We start from the raw sequence: 15,161 nt of genomic DNA, 5'->3' as shown, positions 1-15,161 counted from the left end.
AATCTGATCTTGTCAGGTTGTGCATGCTTATCTCAGTTTTGTATGAGTCTTGACCAAATAGACCCTTTAGTCTTCCCGCAGCTATAATCTACTTCTGGTTAAAAGCCATCTCCATTCACATCCTACTCCTAATATTTAACTGAGGATCAGTTATAACGTGTTCATTCAGAAATGTTCCCTATGTATACAGGAAAAAAGGCAATTTTATACATTGAGTATAATATATGCAAAAAAGGCTCGTATATATGTAGATAGATAGATACAGAGCCATAAAGAATTAAGGTACCACAATATGTATGCACATGTGCATTAACGCAAAATTTGGGAGAGAATGCTTTTAAAACATGGAAATTATGAAAGTAGAGGCCCAGTTGGTTGGGAAAGCTTTGATTATGTGGGGCTCAGTGTAACTGAACAGATCAGGACTCATTAACCCATTTGCCTTCCTGGAATTTACTGTGACAATCCAAAGAGAGAAAAGAGTAGATTAATTTAATTTTTCCCCCTCAAATTGAAAGTATTCCAGATTTTAGAAGCCTAGGTAGCTTTGCACACTGGCACGCAGCAGGCATCCAGTAGTGGAAAGTGACAAAGGAGAGTTCTCACTCCCAGCTGCTGGCTGCCTGCTGGCTACCAGCAGCTTTTTCAACCCTGTTTCCGTGGAAACTTAGGTTAGAATGGTGAAAATTAGGTAAAGGTAAGTTTTGTGGGTTTAAAGCACGCACTCTAATACTTTAAGAATCCTGAAGCAGAACTGGAAATTGGCAGATGAACTGTGAGCCTTAAAAGGCCACCTTTGGTTCTCATTGCTACAGAAACAGAGATCTGATCAGTACCACTATAGGGATTTGAATTATGATTTTTTTAACCCATATATTTACTATACTTCACACATGCAGTCCAGAAGGCAGCACATGTGCCTCCTCCTGGATTGGAAAAAACCCTCCTCTCTCATGTTACTGTCAGGTTCCCGCTGAGCATCCAAAATACAGCATTTTCTGTGCACACCTAATGTAGGCACAAAGGAGTTTATGTGGGTAGGTAAAACCATAATGCTGAGCAAAACACGGAATTGATGATTTGCCAGGAGCATGAGCAGTGGTGCAACATGACTGGCATGTGTGCTGTTAGAAGGAGTGAGCTAAGGGCCCCATATCCAGCCATAAGCCAGTCTGCCTCGACTTTCCTGATCTAGCACCAGGGCTGCTCTTGATCTCTGGCTTCAGTATAGTTGCATTCCTGAAGATATGATCATTCTGCAAAGGCTAATGATAAACGTATACACAAGATTTTCCAAATCAACTTTACCATAAATTTTCAAAATGTATAGGAAAATTTTAATTCTTGTGGGGAAATAGCCATGCAAACTAAAGGTAATTTCTATAAAATAAATACCAACAAGACTCAGTCTGATCTCACTCAGGGTGTATGCACGCTGGTGGGAGAGATGCAACTACAAGATGTATATATTTATCCATGCTATCTTTAGCCATGTCCAAGTATGACTAGTAAGGGAAGCACAGCTAGGGTATGTGAAGCTCAATACTGGCTGCAACCTCCAAAACTATTTCAGTAGCCAACTCTGGGATACCATATCTACACCATTATCAGTTTAATGCTTCCACAAATTTGCATGAACTGCTACCAGACATCTGCACTTGCACCTGTAAAGCAGGGGATCAGAAACAATTCTGCTCAGAGTCAACGTTATTACATCATTAGCACTGATGTCAGAATCAGCCTGATGCTGAATTAGAATCAGCTATTTTGAATCCTAGTGCTAATGGAAGTAGTGAATCAGAGTCGAATGTATATAAATACCAATAACTAGTTGTACGAGTTCTTGTGATCCAAACACAATTCCCAAGTGTGAAGTACAGAAAAATCCACTAATATTGCAAAACAACTCTGAAAACAGTAAAGATGTGTATATGTGTATCTAAATATATGTATCTATACATAGTAAGAGGGTGAGGAATGGCAATTTTTTCAGGGATTATTAAGGACTTGACTCTTGGACCTAGCGGTCAGATCTGAAAGAAATACTAAATGCACCATGAAGTAAGGGCTGATTGCATTTCCATTTAAAGAAAAGCACTGCTAGGAAACTCAGAAAAGTATTAGCAACAGAAACCTAAAACCCTCAGTCTTTATGAAGTTCTCTTTAAAAAAAAAAAAAAGATGTGTAAAAATACCATACCACAGAAAGTCTTTGAAATCATCAATATCTTGCGGAGTGCCAACATTAAAAAAATGCAAGCCTTATTATATTTTGATCATGTTTCCTTTTCCAGCTCTCTTAAACTAGTGAAAATAAACCACTTTTCTCTAAATCCACTTTTAGCCCAGTAAAATAAGGAGTTTTAAAGCTATAATATTTTTATGGCTCTCTTTTGAGGGAAGACACTACAACACCAACAGATGAATTTAGTTTGTAAATTTGAATAACGTGCTTTACTCTGGATCTCTGTCCAAGCCACATCTTCAATGGCTTTTTTTGTTAAAAAAAAACCAACAAAAAAAACCCCAAACAACCCAACATATTTAAGCCTACTCTTGACATTATTTTGTGCTAGCTTATTTAACTCTTGCAGGTTTAGTTTCTTGCAATTGAAAACCGACAATTCAGTTTCAGCAGAAAAGGTTCCGAAACACACTGGAAATATAAAACAGTTTGGGAGCTGCTTTTGACTACAAGAACATTAAAAAATGATATAGGATGAGAGGGAAAACCACTACTGCACTGTTCAGCTACTACTTAGGTCAAACTGACGGTGCCTGAAACTTAGTACCTGCTAATGGCTGCTTTATGGCCTGCATCAAATGAATTTGACCAGTTCTCAGAGAAAACGTACTCACCTCACAAACCTATTACTATAATTAGCAATTTTGTTGGCAGTCCTAGCAAAAAGGACAAGGACTGAATGAGCTATGGAGAATGAACTATCCTCTCACAGGTAGAGGTGGCTCTTCCAGGTCAGGGATAACGCATACTATCGATATAGTCTGAGAGAACATGTACTGATGTTTAAGTTTCCCAGGCTGTCAACTGTACCTCATTATAAAGTAACAAATTCATTAAAACAAAACCCAAATACAAACAAAAAAAAAAGCATTTTTTTCTCCCTTCTCTTCTGCCCTCCTCCCATTTATCTTTTAAATTGTGATTAGGTCAAGTTAAAAAGAATTGTAATGATAATAGAACAAAAAGGTCAACTAAGAAAACAAAGACTTTAAATACTTCACATATCCTCAAATATCCCCTTGCATCTAAAAAAAAAATCTACAACAAAATAGCAGGTATTGCAGGGATAGCTTCTTCAGCCGAGGCTGCACTTCCCTGTACAGAGATTCTAATTTATGGAGGATAGTCTGACAAATGTTGACACTGGTAAAGTATCTCAGCAATCTACAACAAAAGACCTGACTTTACCAGTTTTGTATTTCTCATGCAAAAATCCTCATTACTATTATTATTCAACTTCTGTTATTCAGTGTTTGTCTTCCCAGTGTGTCTAGGCAGGTGACTTACACGAGAAAAAACAGGTTAAGTCTCTGATTGTTAAAGCTTGAAACATTTCCAAGTCCCTCTGAGATGTTCTTGTGATGAATGGCATAGGCTAGAGTAGCTCTCAAGTTAGCAAAGAAGTAATTGTGCAGATAAAGACAAAAAATCAAAATTAGAAGAAAGGACAAAAGACACGAAAGCCTTAATTGCTTCAAAATGTATAAATAGTTTTACTAAAGATAAAAAAAATTGTCCCATTTAGCAGATGAACAGCTACCAAGAACCCCGATCTACCCACCTCTTCTTTTCATATTTTAATTTAGCCTTCAGTCTTTCAAAAGCATTTTCACTGGTAAGTATACAGGTTCAGGTATAAGCTTCTGTCTGGGCGTTCATAGGACTTTTTCTATGACATTAACCAAGTAAGTTCATCAACACATTAACAAAAGGCATCATCCGGATGTTTCTCCACACCTTCATCTTTGTTTGAGATCCCTTCATTTTGTATAAAGATCAAGAAGATGGATTTTAATTTAGCGTCAGAGGCAGTGTGTACACCTATCATTACAACTACTCTCAGGAGTCTTGCAAATTTGCCTACTATCATTTCCCCATCTTTCTCATATTCTCATTAGGTTGCTTTTATTTCTCCACCTTCTTTCACCTCCTACCTTTCTTACCTTCACTGCTTCACTTTGCTTTGTATTCTTATACATTACCTCCTTCTCTGCAGTGCATACCTGGTTTGAAGGGACCACAGTTAAATTTTCAACCACAGATATTTAACATCAACCATTTTGCCTTTCTTCTCACATTTCTAAGCAGTTTGAATGTGATAATTGCAATTGCTGATGGACATTCCCTTCTAACAATCTTGCAGGTTTTGGCAAGGTCCATGTCATTTATCTACTCAGATGATTTTTCTCAGCTAGGCTCAAAATATGCACTTTATCCTCATGCTCCTGCACCTTTCTTCTCTCTTCAGCCCAGTAAATTACTTACTATTCACTAGAATTCTTAATTTCACTATTTTCTGTTTGGGTTTTTTTAAATCATCTCTTACCGTTTTTTCAATATGCTCTTCTAAAGATTATATTTAAACCTTTCCCATATTTCTGATAACTTCACAATGTTCCACCTCAACCTCTTCTTCCTCTGAATTTTACCTCTACAGTACCTCATCCATAAAAGTTAAAATCGACGACCCACTTCTCTGTTTCCCACTGTGTATCCAGACTCACAACTCAGTATTTTTCATGGCCTCGGTGAGATCTCATTACCTCTGAAATACAACAAGGCATTGTTGTTACCACCTTTTTCGATTCCTTTGGACATAACTTTAATTCCAGTCTGTAATCCAGACTTATCTTAGACCTTCCTCTATATTTGCATACCTCAGCTCTCTTCAGATTTCTCTTATTCTCTCTGCATAGCATCTCTAAGAAGTTTCTTATCTACCCACTCAACTTAAACTCTTGACCATGTCATCATCACTTACATATTAACAGTACAATATCGTTCTCTCTGCCCTTGGAAAATGCAGCCTTGCCCTATTAATATTTATTCAGTAGTCTGCTGCAAAGATTGTTTTTCTTGCCTACAACCCTGATCTTGTCACCTTTCTCATTGTACTACTAAAGGTAAGTTGCAAGTCTTCTTTTCCAAATGCTTCACAACAGTTCACTTCCCTATTTTTTCTCCTTCATTCAATATTGAAAGGACAAGTTCCTTCTTTAATCAGCCCTAATGTCAGTCTGCATCTTCCACTTAACTTTTCAAGCAAACACCTTTGCAATTTTCTTCCACTATGTTATCCATGAACATTGACCAACTTACTCAATTATCCTTGAAACTCTCTTTTAAAACAGTGCCTACAAAAACTGTAAAGAGGCGAAGCTGCTCTTGTGCCTCCAACTCCGTCTGTCACGCTGAATACAGTTATCCTTGCTATCCTTCCTTGCCATATATGTCTCCGGCCCTAGACCATAGACTAACACAAACTGCCTTTAGGCCCTTTATTTATACAACACCTAGTACAACAATTAATGAAGAAACCTCATCACATTAATGCGGTAATACAAAAGAAATAAAAAAAAGTGAAACCAGCTATAGATCCCTCCTAATTTTGAGCTACTCTATGATTCCATCTAGGTTTTCCCGTCTAAACCTTCCTTTCTAAAAGTGTGTGATAAAGTTACATGCTTCCCTTATTCCTTATTCTGAGAACATGTTTTCTCTCTCTTATTCTGTACAACACATTTTGCTAAAATTCAGATGGGAACATTACAGTTTTGTCCTCAAAAATAACAGCCCTAACACTTCAACATTTGCTGTGTATCAAAAGCTACTAAATTTTGGGGACATAATAATACACTGCATGTAAATACAACTGTTGCAGAATAAAGTTCTCCATTTTCTAGACACATCACAGCTAACATTCAGCACAAGTGTGGCTATTTTTTAAAAAAGAAGGGAAAATATTGTGTATTAAAATGTAATTAAAAACAAAATACCACTAGTGCCTGTGAATTTGCCTTTTCACATCCCTCCTCTACATCAACATATTCCAAACCAGTCTTTATTTAGATTGACTACTGTTTTTAGCAAGGTTCGTGTAGTACATTATGCACAAAATGGATGGTTCTCACCTTCAAATTCAGACTGACATGGTATAAAAAATACATCATTTCAAAATGCGAGACAGCATAAGCACATGTGGAACAACCACACTGGTAGGATCAGTGAATAAAAGTTTTGTACAAGTTTGTTTTGTGCAAAAATATTAATGAGAAGAAGACATGCTCTATGGAAAATAGTCTGTACACGAATACAGGGAGGATAATCAAGAGAACAAGAAGAAAAATCAAAGAATGTGAAGTGAACCAGGCAGATCTAGAAGGATTGAATAGTTGAGAGAAATTAAAAACAGTAGGGAAAATGTAATTCACAGGTCCATAAATCCTGAGGGAAGAAGGGAGCATAATAAGCATTCAAGATTTCAAATTTCTGTAACAAGCCTATATATCTCAGGAAGTTAATACACATTTCAGAAAGATATCCAAAATAATTTAAACACATTCACTGCTTCAGAAACTACCACTGCTCATAGAAAGACATTCTAATGCATTATCATTCTCTCTGTCAAATCTAATTTTTTTCTAACTGAATTTGTCTAGCTTCAATTTCTACATCTTGTTAGGTACTTGTAAGCCAGATTAAAGAGTGATCTTCTATTAAAGACTTTTTCCCCACATGAGATTTCAGATCAAAATCAATTCATTTCTTAACAATCATGTCATTTCTTTGACAAGTTAAGTAAACAGAGCTCTTTAACTAGCTCATTTCCAGACCCTGATTCACTCTTCTGCCTCTTTCCTGAACCTATTCATTTCCAGTATCCTTGGTCAAAGTTTGAATAGCTGAATAATACTTGAATATTAATGAAATAAACAAAGATAATGTATTAAGCATAATTTTCTCAAAATTTAAAGTTTGTCCCAACTTTCCCAGGTCTGTGGTGAAGATTAGCTGAGAGTGACTGTGAAAAGTCTACTGAAAGTGTATAAATAATCTTTGATTCTAACATCTCACAGACATTTTCCTTGAAAGCCCTAGGAAGATGGAAGTTTTCTCACATCAGTGCTCTCCACTTAGTCTTTCTGTCCAGTCCAAGAGAGCACAAGAGAAATAATTTTACCAAAAGCATGCTTTTTAAGCTAAGAGGCGATCATAATAAAACAGCCAAGGATTTGAGCAAGAATTATTCAAAATAACGCAACACTGTACTTTTAGCTAGCACGTTCCCTATTCTTCCAAACACATAGAAAGTGCTGTACAAAGCTTGCTAACTTTTAATTTTTTTCTCTTTCTATATTTTTATCTGGTCACATAGAAAAGACACAAAACCACAATGCAATTTACAGTAAATGTCAACATTATTAAGTCAACACAACTGGGTGAAATACACAAACAGGAGAGGCTTGAAAGTTGGTGAAAGTACATTGGTATGGCCAAATGGTAAAGAAGGTTATTAGAAACAAGATGTCGTTCCTCCAAAAGCTGAAGTCACACCCAAATGAAGAAAGGATGATCAACGGAGAAAATGAAATATAATAATACAATCAGACAGGTCAAAAATTAGTGTACTTTCTCTTTTGTTCTAAATCCGCCTGCCAGCTGATGATCAGTGTATAGAATGAGCACTCACAGAGGATAACACCATCTCAGAGAGGTGAGATTAATTCTTTGCACCAATGTTCACGGTAGAAGAAATGGAAGACAATTTCATAATCACCTGTAAAAGGAAGTTCTGCTTGAACTTGAGCTTGACACCTTGAGTTCTTCAGAGGTGTCAAAAAGTGTTTCAGATCAGGGTGACTGAGGTAACACAGGCTGCTTCTGATTCCAAAAGGCAAAGACCCTCACCCACAGCATTTAAGGAAAATAGACAGCCACTCAAGAAGAGTCCTGGCATGGCTAAGTAATGGAACAAAAGACAGGGAACAGGCTATTAGTAAATGATCAGTTCTCACAATGGAAGGAGGTACTCAGTGAAGTTCCTCGGAGACCTGTTCTATTCAACATGTTTACAAGAGGTGAGCACGGAGGTGGCAAAGTTTGCTGATGCTAAGGAGTTATTCAAGACAGTGAGGAAAACAGTAGACTGTGGAAACTGCAGAAGGATGAAACTAAGTTACTGGACAATAAAATGGCACAAGAAATTCAGTGTGGATAAATGTAAAGTGCACAACAGAAAAAATAATTCTGGCTTCATAAAGAAAATTAAGGTCTCTGAAATGACCATCACCAGAAAGCTCTTGATGTGATACACAGATTCATGAAACTATCAGCTCAGTGCTTGACTGCAGTCAAAGAAGCAAATCACTGTTAGAAGTTTTTAGAAGATGAACAGAAAGCATAATTATTCCCCTACACACATCTATCATTTGTGCACACTTTGAATGCAGTACTGCTCATTCTCATCTGAAAAGGAGAAGATATAATCGAGATGGGCAAGTATGATCAGAGATATGGTATGGTTTCCACCTGAGTTGAGTTTGGGGTTATGGGGTAAATTTAAAGTGACTAATGGATAATTTTCGAACTATGAAAAACAAAAAAATTACCAAACTCATACATGGTATTAATAATTCACCTTACTACAGCAAGTCATTATTACTAACTTGGTGGCATTACTGGACCTATTTCCAGTAGGTATAAGAAAGAAATTCTAAGCACACTCATGGAAGCTAGAAATAAACATAAAATTGTATATCCACTGCTGAAGTAAACTGTTTACTAAATATCTATTATTACATTATAGTACATAATATGACAAACTGCCAGTTTGACTTACCTTACTATACTTTTAAATAACAATCAAGAGTTGGCAGAGAGCTAGATAAGTGCTCATTTACTGCCTTTTGTATAAATCTAAAAAAATAAATGTATGGCAGGTTGTCCTCATCTAACTTCTCTTGGCTGATACTGGATTGCTCCGTTTTGCACCATACTTTTTTGGGCATATTTTCCAATTTTAGACTGAAATATCTGGAACAATTACAAACTGGCTCTCATAATGATAATTTCTACTGCACATTTCAGGAAAAGACTAAAAGATCCCAAAGTGAGATGAAGGTGCAGTAATAAGGGTCTGTTCTGAATTACCTTTTATATAGAAAAAAATCTTGTAACTCTGCACTGGACACTGTGCCTTCTCCAGACTAAAGTAATGTTGCAGTAAGTAACTTAAACACATCACTATATACATCTACCTGCAAGCTCTGATCAGTGTGAAAGAAGTCACCTAATGTCACTTTGCATGCCAGTGTTGCATTCTTCCCTACAAAACACTACATTCCCTTGCGTGTTCTTGCTCCCATTGTCATTCTATAACTAAGGTTTTCTGTGGTATGAAAAGTGAATCAGGATTATGGTAATATTTCAGATTTTACATCAGCCTTTTAGTTCTCCAAGGCCTTGAGGAGTGATCAAATGACTTTATTACTGCCCTTTTCACATGCCAGTACTGAATCTGAAGGACTGATCCATCAATTAGCACTTCTCAAATAACAAATTTTGACAGGAGAAATCAACTATTAATGTGTATGGTATAGAGATATGCAAGAGGATCATTATTTTGGGTATTAGAGAATAACTTGAATGCTTTACATTGTTACAACAAATCTGCAAAAACCTTACAAATGTAGAACTAAAAATCAAATTATGTGTGTTTGTTATACTCAGCCTTATGTTTTGATACAGTACTTGACTTTATTTTGTAATTTAAGTATTTTATTTATGCAAATAAGGCCCCAAATGTTATTGCACTCAGAAGTTAAACACTTGACATTTTTACTCCTTAAAATGCAACTTTATGACGTTTAGATATGTTTATTAATTAGTGATTATTAACACTCAGTAAACAACATCAATTCTTGTAAAAACACAATCTTTCTTCACAGCGTGAGGCTGAAATCTATTATTCACTGATTCCATATGCTGAAATACACTCAAATGATCACAAATGACCTTAAGCATTAGATAAATGTAAATGAGGAAAGGCTAGAAAATGTGCTTTTGATTGATATCTAAAAGACCAGGTTTGAAGCCTTGACAAGGGATAAAATCTGAAATCTCATACAAAGTGGACCGCAATTGGAAATCTACAAAATCTAAGCTTCTGGATGGACATACCACGCAGCCTGAATGGCTGAGATTGCTCACAAGTAGTGTTCAGCGCATGGAACCTGGAAGACCATTCCTAGGCCCTGTGTGGCCTTTTTCTTCTTGGAAGGCACTTATTAGGATGCAGGGATGGATCTCTAGCCCGTATACACGTACATCCCAATGAAGGCAGAATTTTTCTAATCCTAAGTGCTCACTTTAAAGAATTGCTCTACACAGAATGGCTACATAAGCATAGGGATAAATGATGTGAATGATAGCCATTTAAATTTTATGTGCTTAACTCTCTATGTTAATAAGCTTGTTCTGCCATTGATAGCTTGCTTTTCCAGTATTTTTTCAGCTTTACTTTTTCACTTTGAGAAGGACTAAGAGCCTTTCTGGAATACGCCTCAGCGACATAGTTAAACATCTAACTTCAGGGGGATCTGTTACAGGGTGGGTCAGTAGTGGCTCTAGAGACAATCTGAAACCAAATTCTCCCAGCTTCTAAAATGCTCTGCCTCCAGAGCATGCCTTCAGGGCTAACTCAGAGACAACAGAGTTGGTGTACTTCGAGAAAAATGCTGGGTGCCCCCTGCACCATAGGACATAGTTAAGGAGAATAGATGTTGTGGTTTGAACTATATTAGAGTCTGACTCCTAAATCAGTTGCTCTAAGTAACCTCATTATCTGAAAGCTAACTGCATGTTTTTGAGACAGTGTTCCTTGCTAGAAGTGATAACACAGGGTATTGGTCTGCAAAACGGACAATGCTTATACTTAACCCTATAGTAACCAAGGCCGCCCTCAAGCTGGCAGAAAAGGGCTGCACTTCCAAGGAGGGGTGGACAGGACAGGTGACCCTAAACTGACCAACAGTGTTCCATCCCATATACATCATACTTGGTATAAAATGAGAGATCATAAGGGTCTCACCCCTCTTCTGCAATGGCCAATGTTCAGTGAGGGCCTCGTATGTTTAATTGCTCCTGATCCCGGATCCGTGCATTCCTGAATTTAGTTCCTGAGTCCAGCTCCCTCCTAGCTGTGGAGTCATTCCCTTGTGTATGCTCTACAGTATTTGTGGTGATGTATAGCCATCGAGAGGTGGGGTGGGGGTGCGATCTCATGTATTTGTGTATATTTTATTACTTTCTAATTATTTCCATTGTCGTAACCATCATCATTTCATTAAAGCTGTAGTTTCAGCTTCCAACACGCAAGTCTTTTTCCACTTATCTCCCTTTCCATGGGGGTGGGAGGGAAGGGAGTTGAGAGCCCAACTGCATGGTTTCAGCTGCCCAAATTGGCCGGGGCTAAACTGTGACAGTAAAGAAAGGCCCCAGCACCACTGTGCCTGGCTCTCATGTTCCCCATCTGCCCTTGCAGCAACAACACATGATACTGATCGCACAGACAGGATGACCAAAAAAACCATCCATGGATGCTCTGACATCTGCCTCAGGGGAAAACAGTATTTGTTGCCACCTTGAATTCTCAGAGCTATTTAAAATGAAACTTGTCAGTGATTTAGGCACATTCATTTCAAGTCTTACATTCAGCACAACAGGTAATGTTGACTCTCAAGCAGCAAATTTCCAACCATGCAATGACCTACAGCTTTTACTGTGTCAAAAAAAAAGGAAGGGGCGGTTCTGACACCAGGATTAACCATACTGTATTTTTTCAGCTAAAAAACAATTAATTTTTTTTAATACTTCCAATTTTCTGTATTACATCACTTAAATCATGATACATCTACTTAAACTGACTATAGATCTGTGTCAGCATAAATAATACAGGTTGCACTTTCACACTTTCGCACACATTTCACATTTACATTAAACATACAGTTATATGATATAATTCATAAAACAGTTTAGTAGAATCTTACCAGCTTGACACTTTCTGAGCCTTAAATACTCCTGCATTTTGGTTTCTCGAGATGATGTCGCTTACATCTGTAGCATATTTGTTAAGAATTATCTACAAAACTAGAGCAGTCATAAAATAATAAAACCTCCTTTTTCCCATTGTCAATACCTTCATGATATCTTTTATCTATTTGTTCTTCTTAAATCTGTGCTGAGTCAATGTTTTTTCAGGAGCATAATTTTTACATTGCTACTCCAGTATATCAGGCACATATCTATGCAGCAACTTGCTATGGTTGCCTACCTCTACTTACTCTTTCACCTAAGAAATTGCTAACCCTGTAGCTACAGAGAGAACTGAAAAAGACTTCCCATACCTTATATGGATTTAAAGGCAGCTATTGTTTACAACTATAAGAATTATAACCATGGTGAACAAAAATTTTTTTAGTACAGTCACTTAATGCCCAGTTTAGTTTGTGGTCCTTTTGACTGTATTACAGTAGGATGACAGTGATGAGATTTTGGAGACTTGTGGGTTTTGAGTACCTGCCCTGCCACAAAACACACACCTTTGTTCCTGGCTCTGTCTGGGTGGAATCCAGCACACAATGGGAGCACCCTAATCTACAGACAAGGGAATTTCTAGTCAACTTGCTTTCATGAAAATGGTTTGGGACCACCATACAAAGCAACAAACACCTTTTCTTCCCCATGGGCACAGCAACAGTGTCTCAGCCTTATGTCTCAATGCCTCAGTCTCATGTCTCATCTTTTTTCAGTCTGGAATATCGGATCACAAATTTGGGCAGCCATTCAGGCAAGCCAAAGCAAGTGCTGTCAATGAAAAGTTCAAGGGAAGCTGTGCCCAGTCATCTATGCCTAGAACGAAAACCTTCCTAATCAGTCATTTGTGGTTAGTGAAAGCCATTGGAAGGAAAAGGTGTAGCAAGTAACAGAAAAATAGGACAATACCAAATGTCACCCAGTGTGAATCCATGCATATTTGAATGATTCACTCTCAAATACAAAAAAAAATTATCTTAAATGGATATTTTTGGCAAAGATGTCAATAATCACTCTTCTGTATTTCAAGTACAGGAAATCTGATGCTAATTAGGAGGATATTTCTAGGCTTAAAAAAAAGAAGTTGAATTCTTTGCTAGGCTCTTATAAGAAAATTGAATGCTATGTCTGGCTCATTTAAAATATCACTAATGTATCTTTTTATTTGCTTTGCTGAAATCACATAATTGACCTTCCTAACACAGTTGGCTATTTAAGAAAAGTTATTTTAGGAAAGACACTATCCAAACAATGTAAAAGAAAAAGACAGCTGATATTTTGTGAAGGCAAAAACTAACAATAGAATGACACAAGACTGGTTCAAACAAATCTCTGTAGTTTGGACATTTCTTCTAATCTTTTCCACAATAAGCAATGAGAAGTAGTAAATTAATGGTCTATACCTGTGAAGCAAAAGGAAGGCATAAATAATTCCACAAAGCGCTTCTTTTTTGCAGAAGTAATATTGTTGCTAAATTAAATACATTGCACTTTAAATATATAACTAGGCAAAACTATTAATAATTGTTGTAAACATGTTAACACTAGGTTTTTTAAATAATTTATGACCCAACGTCTTCAGGCATTCAGGCTGAACATGACCTTTCTAACCTAAATTTCCCAGGACTATTGAAAGATCCATACACTACATTTTAATGGCCATTATAGTGCACTGCAACAATGTTTTGTATTATTGATGCTTTAAGACAGTGGTTCAAGTCACTAGTGGTGTGAAACAGAGCTAAGGCAGAAGGTACACAAACTCTCTGAAATAGGAGGCAATTTATACTAAAAAAGAAACCTTATTCTTGGATTTGGGCATGTTGAACTCAGTATAGATACTTCCAGTGTTCTGGGGAGATAGAATTTGATGTTCATGACTGACACTGTCACAGACATTACCTAAGAGGCAAAATTTGTATCTGAATGCATATCACCCAAAATTACAAAGGGAGATAATTCTCATAACTTTGCTTATGTATATCTTTATTATTCACTTCAAATATCTGTATTTTTCTTTTTAATACTTTCTTTACTTAAAAGATCCTGAAAGAACTTAAATAAACCACACTAAACCAACAATAAAGTCTTGAATGAAGCTGCAAAAGCAATAATATGTCTCTTATTTCATTGATTTTACAATACAAATGATCTGTTAATCAATTAAAACCTGACCTTGACAAGCAAAAAGAGTGAGTCAGAGTGAAGTCTTTTAAATGGACTAGTAACTCAAATCATAATATCCTTTAATAAGCCTCCATAAACTTCATGCACAAGACCATTGATTAATATAAAATATAGCAATATCTTTCATAGTGAAATGGCTAAAATCACAATATTTGAAATTAACATAGTAGTAAATTGTTTTAACCTGTAAAATTTCAAAAACGTATCCTAATGCAGATACTGAAAACATACACAATGAGTATCTCATGTAGCAATATGAAAAGGAGAATAATATGAAGAATGTAAAAAATTAAAAGAAAAATAAAATCCTGAAAAGCTTGAGAATTCACAAAGCAAAGCTGTTAGCTATGCTCACTGAATAGTGATAACAACAACAAAAACAACAATAATTATGATGATGACGATAATAATACAAAGGCAGATTCTGAGATGCAATGCACTATTGCCAGGTCGATTTTCAATTACATTTCACTGATGTATTCATTTGTTTCTTAATGTGCTCATCTTGCCCATTAAGAATAATTAGCAGGCTTGCTTGGTGATTTCCTGGCTTCTGACAGTGATTTTTTTTCTTTTTTGTTGACAACCACTTTTACTTTTTGGAAAGTAATTTTTGGATATTATAGTATGACTGGCATGTAATTTAAGCTTCCTAAGAAATATAAAGGGAAGATGTAAACAGTAATTTTTAAACAAGATTATTTTAATCTATAATACCTACATAAAAAGCATAATACTAGGCATTAACTATTCCTGAAAAGCAGAATCTAGACAAGAAAACAGTATTTTATCCCAAATTAATTTAATTTTGTATGCTAAACAATTAAAAATACCAACAGCCGAAATAAAAATTAGC

At 36.3% G+C, this 15,161-nt stretch overlaps 1 protein-coding gene across 1 annotated transcript in view; it reads right to left on the bottom strand.

Annotated features, from left to right (window-relative positions):
* The window catches only part of CAMKMT (calmodulin-lysine N-methyltransferase), a 223,457-nt gene that overhangs the window by 27,992 nt on the left and 180,304 nt on the right, over positions 1 to 15,161 (bottom strand). The window contains exon 7 of the mRNA XM_054064258.1: positions 12,073 to 12,139. Within this exon, the coding sequence (XP_053920233.1) occupies positions 12,073 to 12,139 (67 nt within the window). The remainder of the gene's footprint in view (positions 1 to 12,072; positions 12,140 to 15,161) is intronic.

This window comes from Cuculus canorus, chromosome 3 (assembly GCF_017976375.1).
Source record: "Cuculus canorus isolate bCucCan1 chromosome 3, bCucCan1.pri, whole genome shotgun sequence".
NCBI lineage: Eukaryota > Metazoa > Chordata > Aves > Cuculiformes > Cuculidae > Cuculus > Cuculus canorus.
This window is presented reverse-complemented; position numbering and strand designations above follow the sequence as displayed.